Genomic DNA, 23,832 nt, shown 5'->3' on the forward strand with positions numbered 1-23,832 from the left:
TCTTGAAGGTTCTTTCAAGTCAGCTCCACTCACCGCTTCCTGGTCAATCCTCTGAGAAGTCTACCTTCTGTTCTTTAAATCCATTGTTTTGACACTAGGTCCTAGACTAGAAGTCTTGCCTATTTCTCCCACGTTCAAATAACCTAGGTTCTTTATCTTCACCTTTGGCTCTCCAGGTTTCCATTCTGCTAGAACACCAAGGCCAACTCTGTTGATCTCTATAATCTCTTTTCGCCTGACCACATATTCCACATGCCCTCACACCACAATTTGGACCACTTTTCTACTAGCTGACTAGATCTGAATTTTTACTCTGTCATTGTTAGCTTTAAAACTCAAAACTATGTCATCAGTCACCATTTAACCTGTTATAAACCCTAATATTTTGCTGACTTTATTGAGTAAAAAGATGTTCCAGAATATATACTTGGGATGCAGACTTGGTCCAGTGGATAGGGCATCTGTCTACTACATGGGAGGTCCGTGGTTCAAACCCCGGGCCCCCTTGACCCGTGTGGAGCTGGCCCATGCACAGTGCTGATGCACTCAAGGGGTGTCTCCCGTGTAGGGGGGCCCCACGTGCAAGGAGTGTGCCCCACAAGGAGAGCTGCCCAGGGTGAAAGAAGTTCAGCCTGCCCAGGAGTGGAGCCGCACATACGGAGAACTGATGCAACAAGATGATGCAACAACAAGGAGACACAGATTCCTGTGCTGCTGATAACAACAGAAGCAGACAAAAAGAAGAATATGCAGCAAATGGACATAGAGAACAGACACTGGGGTTGGGGGGGGAAGGGGAGAGAAATTTTTAAAAAAAGAATATATACTCAAATAATATATGCATGCATATGTGTGTGTGTGTACACCAAATTTCTCTTGGTTTTATTTTAATCTCCAAGCTGTTCACGTTTAGTGTTTAGAGTTAGTGAGCCACATGCTTGCCAGGGAAAACTAGGGGCAATGAGTTCTCTGTAATCAAGGATGCAGTTTTCAAATCTTTTCGTCAGTGGTTCCCAAATGCTGATCTCAAGACTGGTTCCAAAATGATTACATATGAATCGTTGGGGTGCTATTTTAGAAATACTGTTAGCTGGGTCCTAATCTCAGACATTCTGAATCAGGAGATTTGTGTTGGGGCCTAGTTATCTGCATTTTAAAAAGCTGTACAGGTTATTTAAATAGAAAAACAACAACAGAAAACTGCAAGTGCTGGAGAGGATATGGAGAAACAGGGACACTCCTCCACTGTTGGTCGGAATGTAGAATGGTGCAGCCTCTGTGGAAGACAACCAGTACCTCACAAAGCTAAATGTAGAACTGCCATATGATCTAGCAATCCTTCCAGTAGGAATATATCCAGAAGAACTGAAAACATTGACACGAACAGACATTTGCACACAGATTTTCAAAGCTGTATTATTCACAATTGCCAAAAGATGGGAACAGCCCAGGTGTCCATTAACCGATGAATGATAAATAAAATGTGGTATATACATACGATGGGAGTACTACGCTGCTATAAGAACAAATGGAATTGGGCTACATATGATAACATAGATGAACCTTGAGGACATTATGTTGAGTGAAATAAGACAGACACAAAAGGGCAAATATGGTATGGCCTCACTAATGTGAACTAAATAGGAAGAACAAACATGTAGAGTTAAAATCTAGAGTATAGGTTGCTAGGAGATAGGATGAGGACTGAAAAGGGATATTGACACTTAATATATAGAGAGGTTTTAATTATCTTGTCTGTGAAAGTGAAAATGGATGGAGTTGATGGTAACAAATTATAGTAAGAATAGCTAACATGGATTGTAGCTGAAAAGGGTAGTCCAGGGGTGTAAATGTCACTTGAAAGAAAGCTAGAGAATAATGTAGGGACTGAATAACATAGTGAGCCAGGTGGTGGATGAGGATTGTGGTTAACAGTACAAATATAAGAATGTTCTTCTATGAACTGGAAAAAAATGTACGTCACTATTACAAGGTGTTTAGAATATGGTGATGCATGGGAAATTACAATGAATGAACTATAGTCCATATGTTAACTTATGGACTATAGCTAACAGCAATATTGTAATATTCTTGCATCAATGTCAAAAAAAGTACTATGTTAATAGTAAAGATCAATAATAGGGGAGAATGGAATTTTTCTCTTTTGAACTAAGGAAAACATCCAAAAATTTATAGAGGCGAGGACTACACAACTCTGTGTTGAAAGTGAGAGCCACTGAGTGTACACTTTGGATGGATTGTACAAGGCATTGGATTGTATAACACAGTAAAACATGTGATGGAACATAGACTGTAGTTAACTGTACAAATATGAGTGTTCTCTCAGGAACTATCACAAATGTACAGTACTAATACTTGGTATTAATAGTAGAAAGTATGGACAAATATCTCAAATATAAGCTATGGAGCAAAGTTAGTTGTAATAGTCTGAAGATGCTTTTTATAATCTGTAACAAATATTCCACAACAATGTAAGGTGTTGGTGGAGGGGTGATGTATGGGAATTCTGCACATTATGCATGATTGTTTTGTAAGCGCACAACCTCTTTAATAAAAAATAAATATAAGAAAAGCTGTACAGGTGATTCTAATGTGCAAATAGGATTAGCATACACTAGAGAACCTTCAAGGGTCTTCCAACCCTCCATTTCTATGATTTAAGTATACAAGGAACATTCTTCCTTCTGCCTTGACTTTTCACAGAAGAGAAAAAAGATGATGACCTTACATTTTTCCTTCTTGGACTTCCTAAGAGTAATTAGTTGTTGTTGTTTGGTGGTCATGATACATGCTGTCTATGATTTAAATTTGTATCTATGTACTTGGAATTGTAGCGTCCAAATCCAAGCCAAGGAGAGATTTAAAAGGTCAAGGGAAAATGTGAATGCCCTGAGGTGGCTCTGTGAGCTTTTCCTTTTCATAGATGTGTTTTTGTGGGACCAATATACATCATCTACTATTACTTGTAAATCAATATGAAGCTAATTTAGTGATTCCTTCTATTTTCTGCTACAGAATTGGGAATTCCTTCCTGGAGTATGGCTTCAAGAAGGCAATGCAAACACAGAATAGTAAATTATAATTTTGAGATAGAAGAAGAAATATTTGGAAATTTTAATATTCTTAAAACAATATTTGATTTGGGAGAGGAGAGAGCTAACTTGATTTTCTCCAGGGTTCTGAAGATCAATGAGAATGATTGGGTAAACCAGCTTCTTTATATAGGTGGTTTTATCATAGCATTACATGGGATGTTTACAATTCATTTACTTGACTTTTGCCCTTGCTTTAAAAACAGAAAGAAAATCTGTCTTAATAAGGATTCAGGACACTGTGGTTTAAGAAACTAGTGAAATACTGAAGGGAGAATTAGAACTTTGGTCTTAAACCTATCAGGCATTCAGGATTTCGTAAATAGGGCAGGTATCCCTATCCCTCAGGCAGGCAGGAAGGTGAGGTTGTGCCAATGAAAACTTGTTTTCATGACTCCCTCATTCTGAATGTTGATGTTTGCATGAGAAGTTTTAGACTCAAAGAGAACTTGGGGAAGTTCAAATGTAGTATAAATGATGAGTCTTTCTCATTTCCTGTCTCCAACTTGGTATTCCTAATCTTAAACTACATTGATGAGTTAGAATTCTCTTCAGAGCTTCTTTTGGATGCAAAATATGATTTGGTTTTTAAATCTTTGATTTACATGCTTTCAGGAACCCATTTATTATAGAAAGCAAGGAACAGCTGTATTCTCCCTGGGGTTGATTGTTTAGTCAAATCCTTTAAAAACACTAATTAGGAAGATTAAGATCTAGTCTTTTTTTCTTATAGCAGAAGAGTTTTGTGATGATTTTAATGAATATACTTCCCAATCCAGAGCGTATCAGTTTTCATTATAGAAGGTACGCATGATGTATTTTTTAATTAATGATATATTTTCAAGTTTTAGATTCGTTTTGTAGCTGTGTCAGAAAAACTGAGAATCATTCTTTTTATTTTCCTAAGTCTGCTGAATTTAGGAATTTATAGGGAGGTAAACCCATCACCAAGATATTTTGTGGATATTTTTGCCACTGGGTACTAGAAAGAGAGCAACTATCACCAAGAGTAGGAAGAGGTAACTGTGGGTTAGCCACTATGTAATAGTAATCACCATGAAGTCCAATGCCTTGATAAGAAAGACAAGAGCAAGGAAATCAGTAATGATGGTACTCAGGTTTTTTGAGAAGGTATTTTAACAAAGCATGAGCATTAAAGAGGTGTTTGCAACTTACCGAAAATCTATTTTTAAAAGCCCATACAGGAAGCTCAAATGTATTTGTTTCATGTGGGTACTGGAGCTGAGTGGGGAGGCACAGTAACTTACAACACCAAAGACTACATGGAAAGTGTATCTTTCAGAAATGGAAAAAATCCTTCACGGGTAATGGGGAAGCTTGTAAGTTAAGTGGGTCATGTGCTAACTGTTAGGTAGGATGAAAGAAGATAAGCTGGTAGACTTCATAAAAAACAGTCATAAGGAGCAGATGTGACTCAAGCAATTGGGTGCCCACCTCCCACATGGGAGGTCCTGGGTGTGGTTCCTGTAGCCTCCTGAAAAAGACAGCAGACAGTAAGCAGACAGATGAGGGAGCCATGGCAGCAGGTGTGGGATAGTCATTAAAATATATATATTTAAAATAACAATCATAAGTTTTCAAGTTACCTCAAAAGGGGGAAGTGTGTTGTAGTAGTAATGGGTCTATTTGGTGAACATGGTGCAGAGAACTTGATCAGAGAAAAACAATAAGCTTCAATGGCCTTTATGAAGATGTTAGTGCCATGCTAATTCCAGAGCTGTCACTTGAAACTGATGGCTAGGTAAAACTAGATAAAATGGTAGTAAATGAACAGATAATGCTAGGTCCAGTTGACAAATTACATATGGACAGCATACCAGAACTAGGTAGCATCCTCCTATATGTTGAAGGAACTCAAAGAGAAGTTTTAGATATAGCTGCTATTAACTATAATTTGATAACATGCTCTTTTTTGATTTGGAAATCTTGAGTTTTGACTAGATCAGCAGCATATCTTTAGCAATGAGTTATAAAGTAAGGATATAAAGGGTTGTTTTGTTGGAGTAAAATTTTAATTCAAAATTGTGTATTATGTTATAAAGGATGTAATTTCTAAATCAGGAAAGGACAATGAATCTATGAATCTGAGTCATACATACACATTCAATAATCTAAAAACCTATGTTTGATTCCCATTTTTATTGTAGCAAAATGTTGATATACTATTCTGGATCCCACTGTGAGATGAGTTGTGAAAGTTCAACATACTACCATTTCCATATGAATACTAGCAGTTATGGTAAAGGCACAGCATCTTATTGCAGCCATTGTCAAGAATGGCACACACAGTTAGGATCTTAAGTTTTTTTAGAAGTGTGAATTGTTCAGTCTATTGTGTTCTGTCTTCTTTGGATAGCAGTTGGTTAATATAAGTGGCATGAATGGCATGTATGAGTTGGGAAGAGAGAAGAAAAGTTAAAGGGTAATATTTTGTTGGCAGAATATTAGAATTTTAAATGACTCACCTATAGTTTAACTGTTCAATTACTGTCACTACCCTTCCATTGATGTACAAACTGTGTATAACCAGCTGCCTTATTCTAAAAAGAGCTTGGATCTTTTGCAGGGACCAGAGACAACATTTGCTGTGTAGGATCATCTCTGGTAGCGGGGTTAGCTAAACCTAGTTAAAGTGGTGACCCAATAGGATATGGACTAGCTTACCTTTGGGATTACAATTTTTCCAATAAAGCACATGTAGAGAATCAAAGGGGTTTTTATGCTTTTTAAAAATTTGTGTTATCGTAAGTTATTTATTTTCCTTCATTAAAAATAATTTGATTACAAATATTTGTGTTTTTTTTCTGTGTCTCATTTTTTCCCCTCTTAGAATAATATAGCAGATCCAGAAGAATTATTCACAAAATTAGAGCGCATTGGGAAAGGCTCCTTTGGGGAAGTTTTCAAAGGAATTGATAACCGTACCCAGCAAGTGGTTGCTATTAAAATCATAGACCTAGAGGAAGCTGAAGATGAAATTGAAGACATTCAGCAAGAAATAACTGTTTTGAGTCAGTGTGACAGCTCATATGTAACAAAATACTATGGATCATATTTAAAGGTAATGTATGTGCTATATTATTTAAGTCATAAGGTATTTTCATTACTCTTTTTTCTTTCTGTGTGTATGTGTGTGTGAAAGGTAATGTCTTAAATTTGGATTTGGCAGGCTTTGGCCCCCAGGCAGAACACAGCTCTACTTGTGGTGCCAAATAGATCGTGGTTAGACTTAGCAGCTATATCCTGAATGTGTCCTGCTACTCAGCTACACCCTTTTTCCACACCTAGACTTTTGGTTGGATGGAGGAGCAGAAATGCAGCTGTTCCTAGAGACATATCCTTTGTCAGGAAAGAGCTATACTCCTGGGCTTTCACACATTATTCTCAATGGTTCATTCTGTCTCAACCTCAGAATTGATGGAAGGTGTAAGTATATCACTTGTTCCGGGGAGTTTGAGTTATGGATAGTTATTTATACATCTCTCTCTTTCCCACCAGGTTGTGAGCTCCATGATGGCAGGGAGCTAGCTTAATCAGTCTTGATTTTTGCATCACTTAGCACCAGGTCCGGCACACCTTAAACACGTGATAAATATGCGCTGAAATGAAATTAAATAGAATAATGTCTCTCCCCTACACCAAGAAAAAAATAAAGTTGAGGTTTTACTGGTTCCAGGATCATGGAATTAGCAGACACCTAAAGTTCCAGCAGATGGAGTTATTACTGCATAACAGAAAACTTTCTGGTTATTAAACCCAAGAGTTCTTGAGATCCAGTATTAAAAGTCAAGATTTATGTCTATTGAAATATGAAGTATAAATAGCTGAAAAAAATCTAGCTTAGAGTTTAAATTATTTTAAAATTAAAATTGTTTATCCTTATGTTGAAATTTTTCAAAGAAGGGCAATATTAGATCTTTGTCTTTCAGGGTTTAGGGTTTACAAGGGAAAAAAGTATGTTTATTTGTTTTGTTCATCTATAGGCCAAAAAGAAGGTATATAACTTATTATGCTGTTGACCTGCATAAAAATCATTGCTATCTTTTTATGCTCTGCTGATGAAATAAACCCTAGAATGTTTATCTATCTATATTAGTTGGTCCTGATATAGAAATTCATCATCAATTTCACTCCTTTTACAAAGCCTGATTTATTCCACTGTTACAGGAATTAGACAAATGTGGAATTGAATGCATAGTAGAATGAATCATTAAACTGAAATTATGTACCATACACTATATTATGTACCATACATACTACTAGGTGCAAGAAATAAAAATGAATAGCTTACACCTGTCCTCAAGGAGCTCATAGTCCATTGTGCACGAAAACTTTGAGGATTTTATGTACAATGTACAGGTGGGGCATAGATAAGGAAGTAATCACTTCTCTCCTTTTCTTCAGGGGTGAGGTAAAGAAAAGGCTTCCAAGGGAAGGTGGTGATGCTGGCAATTTCTCTCCAGTTTTAGCATTTATTTCTAAGTGTTAGCCATTAGTATATTTTACTGTATTCATAATTTTTTGGTTCTTTGTGGCATAATTTTGGTTTCATGTTCTTTCCTAAGAATCTAATTTAGCAGGTCAGTTTCTTTTTTAGAAATCCCATGAGTGGTCACTCAGTCTACGTAGTTTTAGGTTCCCCTCTTAATTCCCATAGCAGGCTTTGTTTCAAGCAGCACCAGGAATTTGTTGTTCTTCTGTGTGTGTATGTGTGTGTTATATGTTTGCTCATACTGGTTCAGTCTTTCTTGATTGAATCCTGGTAATTCCATGCTCACTTTAGAACAAACCTGAACCCTTGTTATTTTTAGGTACTTGTAACAGATAAGCCATTTTTAGTGCCTGACTTAACATATTAAATAAGGCCTCTTTAAAATAGACTTTTCTTTATTATAATGAAAATGGGTATGGAAATGGCACTGTTTTATTGGTTGCTCATAGACTTCTTATATTCAGATTCAGTACTCTCATGGAAAAAGAGTTCTTGCTTGCTTGTTTGCATTTTTTATCCCTAAGATTTCAAAGTGATTGTATTTTCTAAATTCCTCTCAAAGCTTATCACAATGGTATGCATGTACAAATCACCCAGTAACTACTCAATCTTTAAATAAATACAAACTTATCTGGTCATTTTGTCCAAATCTTGATAGTAGGATATTCTCATATCAATCAGGAATACAATACCATTGTCCAAAATATCTTTTTAAAGGACTATACAATGAGTTATTTTTATCTCCTTTATCTGTTGTTAATTAATGTCCATGATGTTAAAGACTACTTTGAAGAACATGTTGCTTCATGGTAAAACTGTAGAAATTCACAGCTGGCTGATGACTGTTTTTATCCTGGGTCTATTTACATTAAGTAAATATGTATTTGTGTATATGTTTGTATGTATAATTTCAATATAGATATGTGTGTATACACAAAGAAAGAGAAATATGCTATGATTTTAAATAATTCATTAGAGTAACTTATTTATTAACTTAAACTACTCTTAAAAATAACAACCTATTCATTTTCCATTTACATTAAAGCATAGCATGACTATTTGAGCTTACTTTTTATTCTAAAGTAAAATCACACAAAACATAACAGCGGTTTGTTTGGTGCAGTTAACATAGTTTCACGGCCACATCCTCTTAGTGCTATCAGGGAACTGCATTACCAATCAACTTATGGACTTATTATGGCCCATCTTCCATTTCAGATGACAGGGGAGTCTGTGAGTGAAGTTAATTGAGTAAAGTAGGATATGGGTCTTCTCAGCTTTTCTTTATACAGGATGTCATACATAACCAAGATCTCACTATAAGCTGGAGGAAAAGGTTATTGCATTTGAGAGAAAATTATATGCTCTTTAAAACTGTATGCAGTTGTAGCAATTTTCTTGAGACAGACAAAAAAATGCAGTAAGTATTCATTTTGATGAGCTCACTGTATAACTTCATTTTTTAAAAACAAGACTAAAAACCAGACAAACACATGAGTATGACCACAGTGTTTTCCTTTCATTTTTAGTTCACTGCAGATTTTCCTTGACAAAGTTAGTCCTTATGAAGAGTGCTAAAATAAGCAAACCCTTCCCTTCTGATCTCATAATATTAGAAGAATCTTTTATAATCTTTAAATACTTTTCAAGTTCAATGTAAATCTTAAAACTAAGCTCACTCAGGTATTGAGTAGAATTTGAATCATGCCTTTATTTGCTACTGAAAATTGCCTTTAGATTTCTGTTTATGTTAAGGAAATATCCTCCCCCCCCAACACACACACTACCACCAATATTTATTTTTAAAATAAAGAATCAAACGATTGAAGTAAAATGTTCCAGAATAGAGTCTGTAACAATTTTGTGACCTTCTCATTATTTTTTACTGAAACTTTTTTTTTGTGTTACTTCCAGTATATGGTAAATGTCTTTGGAATATTCTTTTTAAATTTTTTAATTGTCTTATAAAATTTGAGAAAATCTAGGAGGGAAGATTTTTCTCCATTTTTACAATGTTCTTCTCTCAAAATAAGAACAGCTTTAAATTTAATATAACACACCACTAGGAAACCCCATATTAGATTCAATTCAACAGACATTTATTGAGTGCCTACTATACTGTATTCCTCTTGTTCTACGTACTAGCCCTGGTTGATCTCATCCTCTGCTATGCTGACAACTTCTAAATTCCCATTTCTGGTTCCAACCTCTCTCTCCAGCTCCAGTTTTGCATTTCTAATTTGACTGTTGTTATCCTATTATTTGTAGGTATGTCAAGTCCCATAACCCTAAAACTGGGAAGGTTGTATTTGAACTAGGTCTTGAGTATGATTTTGGTAGGTGTTGGGATGTGAGGGTGGGGCATGGACAAGGCATTCCAGGCTGGAGTAAATGGTTCAGATATGGTAAATCATCCGGCTATGTCTTGCACAAGATCTCTATTGTCCTTAATGATTCTATAAAATTTTACATGGCAGAATTTTGTGGTCTGCATTGTGATTGGTTATTGGCTTCCTAGACCAGTCTGCTTAATTCATCATGTACTTGGTATATCGTACAAGTAATGCTCTCTCAAACACATGTAATGGGCATTTTTTGTTTGTTTGCTTGTTTTATTTTTTTATTGACTTTGTAATAATATTACATTAAAAATATATATATATGAGGTCCCATTCAACCCCACCACCCCCACCCCCCTCTCCCCCCCACCCCCCAGCAACACTCCTTCCCATCATCATGACACATCCATTGCATTTGGCAAGTACATCTTTGGGCACCTCTGCACCTCATGGTCAATGGTCCACATCATGGCCCATACTCTCCCCCATTCCATCCAGTGGGCCCTGTGAGGATTTACAATGTCCGGTGATTGCCCCTGAAGCACCATCCAGGGCAGCTCCATGTCCCAAAGATGCCTCCACCTCTCATCTCTTCCTGCCTTTCCCCATACCCATCAGCCACCATGTCCACTTTTCCCAATCCAATGCCACCTTTTTTATGTGGACATTGGATTGGTTGTGTCCATTGCACCTCTATGTCAAGAGGAGGCTCAGATTCCACATGGATGCTGGATGCAGTCCTCCCACTTTCAGTTGTAATCACTCTAGGCTCCATGGTGTGGTGGTTGTCCTTCTTCAACTCCATCTTAGCTGAGTGTGGTGAGCCCAATAAATCAGATTGTAGGTTCTGTAGTGTGTTGTGTAATGGGCATTTTAAATATATTTTTTCTATGGTCAAATGAATTCCAAGTTCCCCTTTGGAGTAATAGGGCCTTGGGCCAAGTATCTACTTTAGCAGCGAACAACGGGATTCTAAGGCCTCAGGGGGTGACAAAGTTGTTAATCTCAGATACCAGTAATTTTTTTTATTGACTTTGTAATAATATTACATTAAAAAAATATATATATGAGGTCCCATTGAACCCTACCACCCCCACCCCACCTCTCCCCCCCCAGCAACACTCCCTCCCATCATCATGACACATCCACTAGGCTCCTACTTCTTCCTAGTAAGTGGTACAACTCTTTAGTTGTTCTGAATTTGGGAACAAAGGGCAACTACCTAATTGTGGATTCACCCACCCTGTTGATGAAGAACATTTAAACTTAGTACTCTAACCTATTGTATGTGTGGATCCTTTTTAAGCGGAGGTTTGAAACGCTGTGAGTATATGATTATAGTTTACAGTCATTTGCTTCTTTGGAATTGTATGTAGATAGCAGTTATTTGAAAGCAAAACTAACACACTTACTGGCATTCTCCAACACTGAAGTCTTTTACCACAAAGCAAAGGTGAAAGTTTGTAGTCCCCCAAACGAATGGAAAGATAATGTTTAGGTGTTGTGGTTGGGTTTATGATGGGTGTTCCTAATGAGCTGTTGAAACCTGCTGAGGACAAGGAACCAGTAAGAAGAGCTTCTGCTGTGGACCAAGATACCTTGAGCAGGGAGGAGCCCCACCAGCTCGCCATTCCCACCTGTGCCCACTCAGGCCTTGCTTCAGTCCTCGTGGCTGCCTTGCAGTCTTCCTGGTGTTCAGACCTATGTCCATAATCCAGTGAGACTTGTCACTAGGGGTGGCGATTGGAAGGAGGCAGCCAGAAATGCTATAAGGTAGTTCTGTTTTCCTTCCTGTCCCAGAGGACTAACAGTCCAATGAACAGCTCACTTGTTGGTAAAAAGCCTTATTTTCATATCTGAAAGTTGCTTAGTTTTAACTTTAATAACTCAGTTATATATCCTGTTTTGTAAAGTCACATTCCAAGGTTTCTATGAATACTTTTCAGTGAAGGACAGATGGTAAGTTTCTGTTTTGAACTGTTGCAAAAAAGACACACACATTTTTAACTTGGAAAACAGGTGTATTCATTCATACTAAATGGCAAAACAGTTAAACATGTTCAATGAGAACTTTTTTTCCCCCTTTAAATGTTAGATAGAGAAATGGGAAGCATTCTGAATTCATAAGCCAGTGAAGATGAAGTATTGTTAGGCAGCATAATTTTTTTCTCTTCATTTTTTTAATGTTACATTAAAAAAATATGAGGTCCCTATATACCCCCCATCCCCCTCACTCCACTCCTCCCCCCATAACAACAACTTCCTTGTCATCATGAGACATTCATTGCATTTGGTGAATACATCTCTGAGCACTGCTGCACCTCATGGTCAGTGGTCCACACCATAGCCCACACTCTCCCACAGTCCACCCAGTGGGCCATGTCCAGTAACTCCCTGCATAATTTTAATTATAGCCTCCAGGTATGGTATACTACTTGTTAGAAATAGAAAACAAAAATTCTAAGGCTGTAAGCCATTGTGAAAAACACATTTCTTTCTTCTCTTGAAAAAAAAGGGATAAAGACATATCAGGTCCCCAGTTCTCAGGTTCTGAATGCCTGATTTCTATACATAAATACAGGTTACGTGAATCGTTCTCAGACCTCCACTTTCCCTCCCCACAGTAGTGGGGGTTCATTTCCTCGTTTTCCGACTGTAGACACTATTGCTAACAAAAGACTCTCAGTTCTCGGCCCCATTTTTCTATCCTCAGTTCAGATTTGTCTACTGTGGCACAACAGGGTGGAAGTCAAGATTATTGAGGAGGAGGGAGAAAAACCTTGTTCTCCTCTTTCTCTAATACATCCTACATCTTTCTGTCTTAATTTGACAGAGCCTTCTCTCCCCAGTCCCTTTCCCTAGCCCACATCCCATTCCCCACACTACAAGGTCAACTCTGATTCTTCAGTCCTCTACCATCACCTCAGCTGATCTTCATGTCACTGTAGTCCATACTCTGCCTTGATAAAAACCTCAGCCCTGTTGAGGCACTTGAAAATTTGGAATGGGTAACTCTCGAGTACTCCTCAGAGATTTTAGAGTTTGAAGACTATTGGCAGTAGCGTGAAAAATCTTCATGTCACAGCTAGGGCTGTCAAAGTGAAAAGTATGTTCCTTGCACCCCACGTGAAGCATAATGCTGCATTTTCCCCATTGAAACATTGTTAGAGTATAAATAGTAGTTTCTCTGATACTCTTTATGCTATACTGCAGATACGTTCGCATTAACTTGTCTTTTGAGGGGACTACCCCAGAAACTTAGGCATTTTGTGTATGGGAAAACGTTTGCTTTCAAAATTCCAAACACCTTATTTTAAAGATGACTTTCAGAACACATTTTATTCACAGTGTGGCTGCTGCCGGCATAGTAAAACAAAACGTTCTGCTTCCAGTCAACTCTGTGGTCCTACAAAAATGCACATGACATTGTATGGGGAGAGATAGGGATCCTTAGTATATCCAGCTATAGCTGAAAGGGGAGGGGGGTAATGGTTTATCCCAATTGTTATCTGATAGAGCCGAATGATGTGTGTTGTGTGTGTCCACACCTGTTTTGGAATTAATATTGTGGCCTCTCTGTGAGCTCTGTTTCCTCCTGTATACAATCGTATACTTTTTGAGTTATACATTCTCTTGCTCATTTTACCCAGGGGCTGGGGGACAATATTTTTAGTGCCACGTGTGCACCAAAAATGTTCATTAATCATAGCTGATGAAGGTTGTAAAACACATTAAAAGACACAAAGATCAAAAACGGAAATAAAGCAAAATAGCAAGTGTCCTCAAAATCCCAATTCCCATGGAGACCCTCAGAAGCCCCATTCAACATTTCTACAAATCTCTATTGACTTCCTCATTCTTTAATGTAACTATCCTTTCCTTTCAATATCATCATTCATGATAATAATTTAAAGCTATTTTTACCTGAGTTTTATAAAATTTACTAGTAGTTCAACTGCTTATTGCCTTTTTTAGCTGTATCATAGGCTAAAGTAGATGGGCCAAGGCCCAGAACTTAAATTTCAGTTGTAAAGTTTTCTGGAAAAATTTTAACCATTATTTTAGAACCAGCGCATTGGTATGTCAGATTTAACATTTATACTAATATGTTATTTAACTTCGGTTTGTAATTGTTAAACTGTTTATGAATTTTACAGGGTTCAAAATTATGGATAATAATGGAATACCTGGGTGGTGGTTCAGCACTGGATCTTGTAAGTATTTTAAAATTATTTTATATGCACACATATGCACACACACATATCCATACTTGTAATTGAAATAAGCGACAGCTTTACAGTAAATTCACTGGTTTTAGTTAATACGTTCAAAATAAACTCTCTCTTCAGAACCACTACACTCCTGTAGATACAGCTGTATTGAAGGGTTGAGCATGTTGCTGACATTTTAAGCATATAAGAAATGCAAAATAAAGCCCCTCAAATTACTTAGGAGTAGGTGTGTGACAATTGCTGTCAGTTTAGAGTTTGACTTAGCAAATTTATCCCTGAAGAGACTGTTTCTTCTTAGATTTAAAATCTTGTGTAATTCAGATAACTGTTACCAAGTTGTACTTGGGTTTTGACCAAGTAGACCTACAGATCCATTGGTCCTCCATGGATTTCACTCTGCCCCTCTATAGGTCATTTGGAAATGTAACCACATTTTTGGTTGTCATAATGGCTTGCAGGTCCTGCTGTCATTTTAGTGGGCAGGGATAAAGATGCTACCCATTCTGTAGTGTGCAAGAAAAGTTCTACCCAAAGAAGATAGATTCATATACAAAATGTCTTTGGGAAATACTGGTTGTTACTCCCAAGTTAATGTGGTCCTGTCAGTGTTGGTTACTTCCCTTTTAAAATCTTTAATATGACATTGCATGTAAAAATTCAGTATGGATTATTAGAAGCAACTTTGTATAGTAGAAAGACCACTGGGCTGGCCTATGCAGTTTGAGGTTTTAGCGCTGGTTCTACTCATAACCTAATCTGTGACTGCAAACCAGACACAGAAACTCCATGGATTTGGGGGTCTTATGAAATGGGGAAGTTGCACTAAATTATTTCTAAGTTCTCTCCCATCTTTAACCTTATATAATATTTCATTAACATACTTCTGCCTTTGGAATTAGAGAGTACACTGTTTGTAAGAAGAAAGCATTTTAATGATTAAGATCATGAAGTAATACTTAAGTGGGGATGAGTTTTCCTAATTAAAAGTGATTAATTATTTTAAAAGGCTTTAACCCTGACTGCCAATGACTCAAATTTCGAATAATCCTGTGAATAGAAATGACCATAGGAGATTTTCTTTCCGTTACGCAGAACCATACTTGAACCATTCTAAAGAAATAGTCATTAAACTTGATGGAGAGCCTCATTTACTTCTAGGAGGCCATCTCAGTTTTAAGCAGTTGCCGAGTTAGATAGTCATTCCTTGTATCTAATCTAATTCTTACATTCTAAAGCTCGAATTTATCTTTTCATTCTCTTTCCTCTCTACTAAGAGAAAGATCCTGCTATTTCGTTGTATAATAATCCTTCATGCCTATGAATTCAAACCTCATTCTCTTCTTGAAGTTAAATTATCTCATTTCTATTTGTCTTGTCACATAGTTTATCAAACAAGAGTTTGTTCATTAGCTCCACAGGAACCCGCTCAACTGCTCCATCAGCCTCCTTGCAGTTTTTAAATATTGGGAGCTCTTTCCAAATTTATCAGTTGCCTTATCTGGTACCCCAAGGTGCCCACCACATCTCTTCCCTGTTTTGTAGGCATTTGCATAGCTAGTCTACTCAATTCATTAGGCTCACTGATAGCATTGCTAAACATTGAACTAACACTGGCCAAGCTCTAACTACCACAACCTGTAGCCCCTAGTAGTAATTTAGTCAGTCATATTACATTTCTCAGTGAAATGATTGTGACATCTTGATCTCATACTGCCATTTCGATCTCTGCCTAATAAAACAAATACCAGTTAGTATGAATTCAACTAATTACCGTATTGTTAGCATTGTCCTGGCCAAGAATCAAGAGACCTGGGTACTAGTCCTGGTTCTGCCACTGATTAACAGGTTAATTTGGGGCAAGACACTTAATCTCTTTGTGCCTTAGTCTCCTCAAATGTAAAATGAAGAAATTGGATTCGTCATCTCTCTGGTTTTGTTTTTTTAGCTCTAAATTTCAGTAATACTGTGATTTAATAATAAACTTCATTTAACTGGACCTTATAGTAACCATATGATGAGAAAATGAGCTATTTCTTCTTTATATATAATCCCCTACAAATGAGTGCTATCATTTGGGGAATCTAAGAAAGGATTAAGCTTAAAGATGGGCCTTGTTATCAGGGACAAGAGAAAACCAGAGATGCTGAGCAGTCTTTATGACTTTAAATTAATGCCCAACTGATGGAGAAATGTGAGAGTATGAACTTTTCATGTCAGCCTTATATAATGTGTACCTCAAGATTCCCTCCCATTCTTGAAAAAAATTGGTTGTAAATGTGAACACACTTTGAGCATACTGTGCATTGTTTTATTGAATTTATTATACTCCCCCTCTTTCCAAAAAGAAATGCAGTAGCTTACAACAAAAACATGTATAATAAGGTGAAGGGAATAAAGCATGAGCACCAAGAAAAAGAGTTAGAAACAATATACTAACCATAAGAGAAGCCGTAACATAGCATGCTGTATTAGGAACTGGCAGGAAGTCAAAGGAGTATAGGAGAAATCTACAAACTCACAAGGGTACAATTTTTGAAAGACAAAATATCCCTCTTGCATATACTCAGTTGACAACAGTAACCAACTACACAAGGCCAGTACACTTCCCCTATTAGGGAACAGCAAGGTCTTCAGTCATTGAAGAGAAGTTCAGCTCTGCCTTCCAAGGACAGTGGGCCTTATTGCTCCAAGTTTTTGATGGAAATAAAGACCAACCTCCGTTTCATCTACTTACCTTCCTTTTCTTTCCACCTCCCTGTTTTCTCCTTTTCTAATCATTACCAACATGTTTAAGGAAACATTTTGACCACAGGTTTGGGAAAGTTTTCTGGCTAACTGATAATGAACCAGAAAAAAACTCCACCAGCACCATCACCCCATACCCATGTCCCTGCCACAGAGTCTTTCCTCCCATCTTCCTCCCATACCCCATTAATTGACATTTTACCTGTCCTGAATTTTAAACTGAACCTAAATATAGCAGATAAGCTAGTGGGTCTTTAGGCCTCCTTTTGTTTGTTTTAAATATTTTTCTACTTAATATTTTTTAAAATCCCGAGTTAGGTAGTATACTGGCTTATCCAGGCTATTTTTAGAAGTCCTTCAGAACGATAGCTAGTATGCCATACACAGACCTTTACCAATTTCTTAAGTAACAGAGGGTATGTATCCACTGGCTTGCCAACGTTTTATGATCAGTGATAACTAAGTACGAATTTGAAGTAGTGTGATGTTTGTACTTCAGTTATTTGGGAGTAATCATTAGTTGCTAGTAATTATTAAAATGATGTGCCATTTTTACTTTTCAGAATGACTTTAATTGCTACTGTTTAAATAGAATTTAGGGGTGGGGGAAGTAGATAGTTTTGAAAGTAAATAGGTAATGTTACCTAGGAAAGGGACTTACTGAACTACAGAAGTCCCTGGAGTACAATATAAACACAAACCACAGTTAATATTAAATGGTGAGACCAAAGTATAGGTTCTATTTTAAGATGTTGAATTTCAACATGAAAGTACCCTTTATTCAGCATAAATATAGCATTCATGTCAGATGAAATACGCAAGGTACCAAAGAACAGTGAATCCCTCCCAGTATGAGGCAGAGTGGTCAGTGTTTGATTTTTCACCACTTCTTTCCTCCTCCAAGCAAACAGAATTCACCTCAGCTCCAACTTTAGATTTCCACCCTTTCCTGTAATAATATTATACAGTCCACTGTTTGTGCTTTATGAGGTACCAGAATTTTAAAATAACCATTTATTTTAAAGGGATATTTTCAGATATTCCATTACAAATTCTTCTGAAACCTAATCATTGCTTTCCTTGTATTCCAGTTGGAACTATTGGCTTTGGTACAGGGATGGCGAAAGAAAGGCAAATTGTGTTACATTTATTTGAAAAAAAAGAATCCCTCCATGATTTAATCTATTTTTTTAACAAAGAAAGTCTGGATAGTTTAATTATTATATTCCTGGATAAATTTTAAATTTAAGTCTCAAAAAGTCTCTTTGCCTAACAATATTATTCAAACACATCAATGTTAAAAACTGTGCTACAGCTGAACTATATGATCAAATTGGGTTACTCTAGAAATATTATGGCCTCTCTGTTCTTAAAATCAATTTAGTATAAATATTTAATAACCTTTTAACAGAAAAGTCCAATTTTAAGTAAATTATTTCCCTTTTTTTTAAAAAATACAGCCTAGTTCTGTCATTACTTAAGTTTATTTGTTAAATCTTTCATGTGAATATTCAGGAAACTCACCTCAGAATTTGGAGGTTGTATATAGGTAGAAGTGCTCATATTATTTTTTAAGATCAAATCTAATCATTTGAAAATTTGTTCAGCCCTTTGACTAAACTCTTGCTCTTATCTCCCATCTTTAAAATTTTCTTCCTCTTTGTTTAAACATTGGTTTAATAAGCAGGACCATCTCATATGTTTAAATTATTCCCTTATTTCAAAGATACTGATGTTGAATTTTATTTTGCCAAAATTTATATGTGTGTTTTCTTCCACCTAAGCTGCGAGCTGGTCCATTTGATGAGTTCCAGATTGCTACCATGCTAAAGGAAATTTTGAAAGGTCTGGACTATCTGCATTCAGAAAAGAAAATTCACCGGGACATAAAAGGTATACAAAAGTCTATTATGAATATAAGAAAAATAGATGAATTCTGTGAAAGCTGAGTTTTTTTCTTTTCAATTTTCTTCCTAGCTGCCAATGTCTTGCTTTCAGAACAAGGAGATGTTAAACTTGCTGACTTTGGAGTTGCTGGCCAGTTGACGGACACACAAATTAAAAGAAATACCTTTGTGGGAACACCATTTTGGATGGCTCCTGAAGTTATTCAACAGTCGGCTTATGACTCAAAAGTAAAGTGTTACCAGTATAAACTTTTGTTTTGAATAATAAATTTTAAATAGTGCACCAACCTATTTAATGAACTGCTTTAATTTTTATTCCTTTCCAAGTGTTCCTTAAAAGCTAGAGTTATGTCAAATGTTGATGCTGGTAACATTTGGGCTCTATTCCCTTCAGTGCCTTTCTCTTCTACTTGGAACAAAATCCAGAGTCCTTACTGTAGTATATAAGACTCTCCAGGACCTGGCCCTTGGCTCCCTCTCCAGCCTCACCTTCTACCACTCTTCTCTCTACTCTTATCTACTCCAGCCACAGTGGCCTCACTGGAATAACCTCCCTCCCAATAAGGTCTCTGCTTAAATATTGCCTACATAGAGCCCTCCCTGACCATCCCGTATAAATTTGCAACACTTTAGCACCATTATTCATTATTCCCTTATCTTGCTTTATTATATTCTTCCTAGAACCCAGCACCATCTGACTTTGTATTTTGTATGTTTGTATCTATCTCCTCTACTAGACTGCAAGCTCCTTTAAAGCAAGGATTTTTTTCTGTCTTAATTCATCACCTGGATCCCTAGTGCCTAGAATGGTGTCAGTCACATAATACAGAATACAATAAGTGTTTGTTTTTTCAAAAACAATAAATGAATTCTATTAATAAAATTTATTAGCAACACATTTTTTGAGACACTGACCATTGCAGTCCATGGGCTGTTTTGCAGGCAATATGTTGGAACAGAATTTCAAGGTGATGTTTCTTTTCTTTCTCTTTCCTTAGGCTGACATTTGGTCACTGGGCATTACTGCTATTGAACTAGCCAAAGGAGAGCCACCTAACTCCGATATGCATCCAATGAGAGTTCTGTTCCTTATTCCAAAAAACAATCCCCCAACTCTTGTTGGAGACTTTACTAAGTCCTTTAAGGAGTTTATTGATGCTTGCCTGAACAAAGATCCATCATTTGTGAGTATAAATTACTATAACTATTATTAGTTTTCTCTTATTAGGTTTACATACAACAAAAGTGGCTTTTCCTTCAGTGGAAAATACAGTGCATGTGAAAATTGTCTGAAGTCCATCCGGGAACCTTGCTCTTCCTTCTATATTGCTAATTCTATACATTTCTTAACCAGATCCTTCATTCCTTTGCTCTTTCCCCCATATCTTTTTCTTGGTCCCCATGTTCCTCCTTATTCTATTGATTATTTCTTATTTTAATGGGAAAATAGTTTGAGAAATAAAGTTAATTTTATTTGATGTCATTATTAAAGCAGATGTGTAAATCTTCATAATGACTTTCATTCAAGTGTGTTTTCATTTTTCATGAAAAGTTATGTTTGTGTTTAACCATTTTTATTTAATGTTTAGAAATTCCATCCTGAAGCTGTATACTTTTTCTGAAATCTAGTCGACTCCACTCATTTATTTGGTCAATTTGATGACAGTTGTTTTACTTTTGAAAAATAAAACTGCCTTGTAGTTCCTAAAGACTAGAAATATAAAAGAATGTCTGTGCTCGATATAACTATTTTTAAGTTGGTAATGAAATTCTTTATTAATAAAAAATTCTGGGAGGATAATATCCCCCACAGCACCTGGTATTTTGTATTTCAATGCAGTATGAATTAATGCTTGAGAGAGAAGGGATTAAACTGGGGATCATAAGATGTGTGTAGATAATCATACAGTCACAGCCTTCCTAATTTTCTCAGTTTTTCCAATATACAGCAAATATAATATTTTAAAGGACTATTTTGAAATGTTTTTAAACTTTTATTTTCCAAATCCTATTATGTGTTTCTCTACTTTTGAGAAGGCCCTGCCTGCCAGTTTGCAGGCAGGTAAGCCACCCTCTGCCTATTAAGCATAAAAAAACTGGTATCAAAGTAGGGAACCATTTCAAAAATAGAATTAGCTATTGCACTCCATTATTTTAGTTGTCCTCAGTCTGTAGGACGCATTTTTACAACTTTCAGCTTAATAATTCAAATTATCACCCCTTGTAATCAATCATAAGGAGCCTAGAAATATTGTGTCCTTCTTTATTTTTCTTAGCGTCCTACAGCTAAAGAACTTCTAAAACATAAATTCATTGTGAAAAATTCAAAGAAGACTTCTTATCTGACTGAACTGATAGATCGATTTAAGAGATGGAAGGCAGAAGGACACAGTGATGATGACTCTGATTCCGAGGGCTCTGACTCGTATGTACAAATTACTTAATTTTGACATAGGTAGTCTTTTAATATTGCGTATCTGTAGCTAAGACCTGGTGCACTTGCTCTAGCATAAAATATAAACCATATTCTAAGGATTCACCTTTACGACTATGAAATTCATTTTAAATCACACTCTGAGGAGTTAATGAATTTGGAAACCTGTTTTTCTAGGAAATGAGTACCTCTAGTTTTAAATGGTCTTGGTCTAGCCTCTAGTGGATACTTGAGTATATTGCAAAATTTGGAACAAGAGTCTATTAAAGAGGTTATATTAGTTTGCTCAAAATAATAAAGAACTACATCTTCACATAGTTTGGTGGCATCCTGCAAAAGCCCTCTAGAGGGCCTCTAAGCCTTTTTCCCATCTTGGCCACATATCAAACCACAGCCAGACTGATACACTTAAATATTCGTAATTTTGACTCCCTGAAAAAGTCGCAGTGTTTTGTAACTGCAACATTCATATGAACACATCAACCTCTAAGTTCCTAACTTTAGACTAGGAAAATCTGTAAACTACACCAGAATATACATCTCCACTGGCTGAACTGACACAGAGATAATATGATATTTCTTTAGATAATACTTACATTTCTGCATCTATGAGGAGTTAAAACTTTTAAAGGGGATAAATATATTAGGACATTTTTATACTTGTTTCCAATGGTTGTTGGCCTTAACTGCCCATGCAAGTCACCCATGGAGCTTTTTAAAATCATAAACCGTACTACAGGAGTTTCTGATTCTGGCAGTGGGAAAGGTTGGGGGAAAGGTATATATTTTAAGTGATGCACATTTAAAGAGTTGAGAACCTCTGCTATTCTTCAGTAGTGTAATATTCACCTGAAGCTGAAATCTGATGGGTTTTTATACTATGATTTTTGAAATATTGGGACAGTTATCTCTAAGAGTCTAGCTGCATTGATTTGGTTTTTTCACCATCTGAATAATTTAGCAACTTATAGAAGTACCTTTGGCAATCTCTTTAGAGAATCCACCAGCAGGGAAAATAATACTCATCCTGAATGGAGCTTTACCACGGTGAGAAAGAAGCCTGATGCAAGGAAACTACAGAATGGAGCAGTATGTACATAGAGATGATCACTTCCTCTTGGTAGACTTTTTCAAAGTCTGTAGTGAGATTCTGATAGCCAAAAATATTTAGAATGTAACACCCCGAAGTGCCTCTCTGCCTCACTGTTATACATAGTATGTTTCATTTGTCTTTAGTTTTGAGCTAGTTACGGAAAGGTAATAGGAGTCATTTTAAGTGGCCATTGGTACCTTGTTAAATCCATTTTACCTAGACAAATATAAACCCAGTGAAATCATGGATATATATTGTAATCCTAAAAGTTAGAAGCTTTCTGGATGATGGATGGGAATGAGTGATGGGAAGAGGCATGGGGACTTAGCATTATATCAGGTCTTTTGCAGGGTAGATTCAAATTAATGCACATTCAGTACAGAATAACCAAGAAAATCATGAATGACTATCTTCTCTTTTATGTGTATGATCAATATTATTTATTCAAAGGAGCAAGATCTTGTGCAAACCCTGAGCTGTTTGTCTATGATCATCACACCTGCATTTGCTGAAGTAAGTGCAGGTTCATTAGCTTTGGATATCTATTTTAAGTAGTATAGAATTTTAAAAGTTATAACTATTGATCTTTCTCAGCTTAAACAGCAGGATGAACATAATGCTAGCAGGAATCAAGCAATTGAAGAACTCGAGAAAAGTATTGCTATGGCTGAAGCCGCCTGTCCTGGCATCACAGATAAAATGGTGAAGAAATTAATTGAAAAATTTCAAAAGTAAGCTTGAAATGTCATTTTAAAAAATTCTTTTGACATTTTCTGTTGGGTGTTAATTTATGGTACAACATAATTATCTTGCTTCAGTCATTTATTTACTATTTCTAACAAAGTCACTTTTTAATAGTAGTATGCTTGAAAATTGTTTAGATTGTTGCCCACCTTAAATATTTGCTGTTGGAATTATTATCTTCAGGTATTACAAGGTAATTTTTCACTGAATGAAATGGCCTGTTTTTTTTTTCCTTTCCCTCATGGTTGAATGTAGACAAATGGTGATTGATCATATTCTTATATGGGCCCTTGATAACATCATTTGGGAATGCTTTCATTCTTGACACTACCCTTATCATTTGAAGAAACACCACTATTCACATAGCTTCTAGTGCTAAAGAGCCTAAGTTCAAACCATATATGAAAAGTTAAGGAAAGGATTTCAGCTAGAGGAACTCAATGCAGACTATAGAAAGTCCTTACATTTAACTTGTTTCTGTGACTGTCTCTTGAACTGTTAGATGAACTTTGTTCACATTCCCAAAAAATTTACATTTTATTTTAAAATTATTTTTAAACAAGACTTTTGTATGCATACTTGTACATACATACAACTCCTTAGCTCAAGCAAACAATAGAGTGATATTTATTTTAGGCTTAACTCTATTATCTCTCTTCTCAGTACATTTTTGATGTCTTTGTTTCTGTGAAGCCACTGGGATCAAGCTGGC

The 23,832-nt window shown here is 36.3% G+C and overlaps 1 protein-coding gene across 2 annotated transcripts in view; it reads left to right on the plus strand.

Annotated features, from left to right (window-relative positions):
- STK26 (serine/threonine kinase 26) overlaps positions 1 to 23,832 on the plus strand; it is a 64,503-nt gene that overhangs the window by 38,590 nt on the left and 2,081 nt on the right. For both annotated transcript variants that reach the window (XM_023591301.3, XM_004467005.3), the window contains 9 exons: positions 5,965 to 6,195; positions 14,123 to 14,179; positions 18,727 to 18,835; positions 18,920 to 19,077; positions 19,848 to 20,033; positions 21,126 to 21,274; positions 22,279 to 22,372; positions 22,827 to 22,889; positions 22,971 to 23,107. In XM_023591301.3, the coding sequence (XP_023447069.2) occupies positions 5,965 to 6,195; positions 14,123 to 14,179; positions 18,727 to 18,835; positions 18,920 to 19,077; positions 19,848 to 20,033; positions 21,126 to 21,274; positions 22,279 to 22,372; positions 22,827 to 22,889; positions 22,971 to 23,107 (1,184 nt within the window). The remainder of the gene's footprint in view (positions 1 to 5,964; positions 6,196 to 14,122; positions 14,180 to 18,726; positions 18,836 to 18,919; positions 19,078 to 19,847; positions 20,034 to 21,125; positions 21,275 to 22,278; positions 22,373 to 22,826; positions 22,890 to 22,970; positions 23,108 to 23,832) is intronic.

The sequence above is a fragment of the Dasypus novemcinctus genome, chromosome X (assembly GCF_030445035.2).
Source record: "Dasypus novemcinctus isolate mDasNov1 chromosome X, mDasNov1.1.hap2, whole genome shotgun sequence".
Lineage (NCBI taxonomy): Eukaryota > Metazoa > Chordata > Mammalia > Cingulata > Dasypodidae > Dasypus > Dasypus novemcinctus.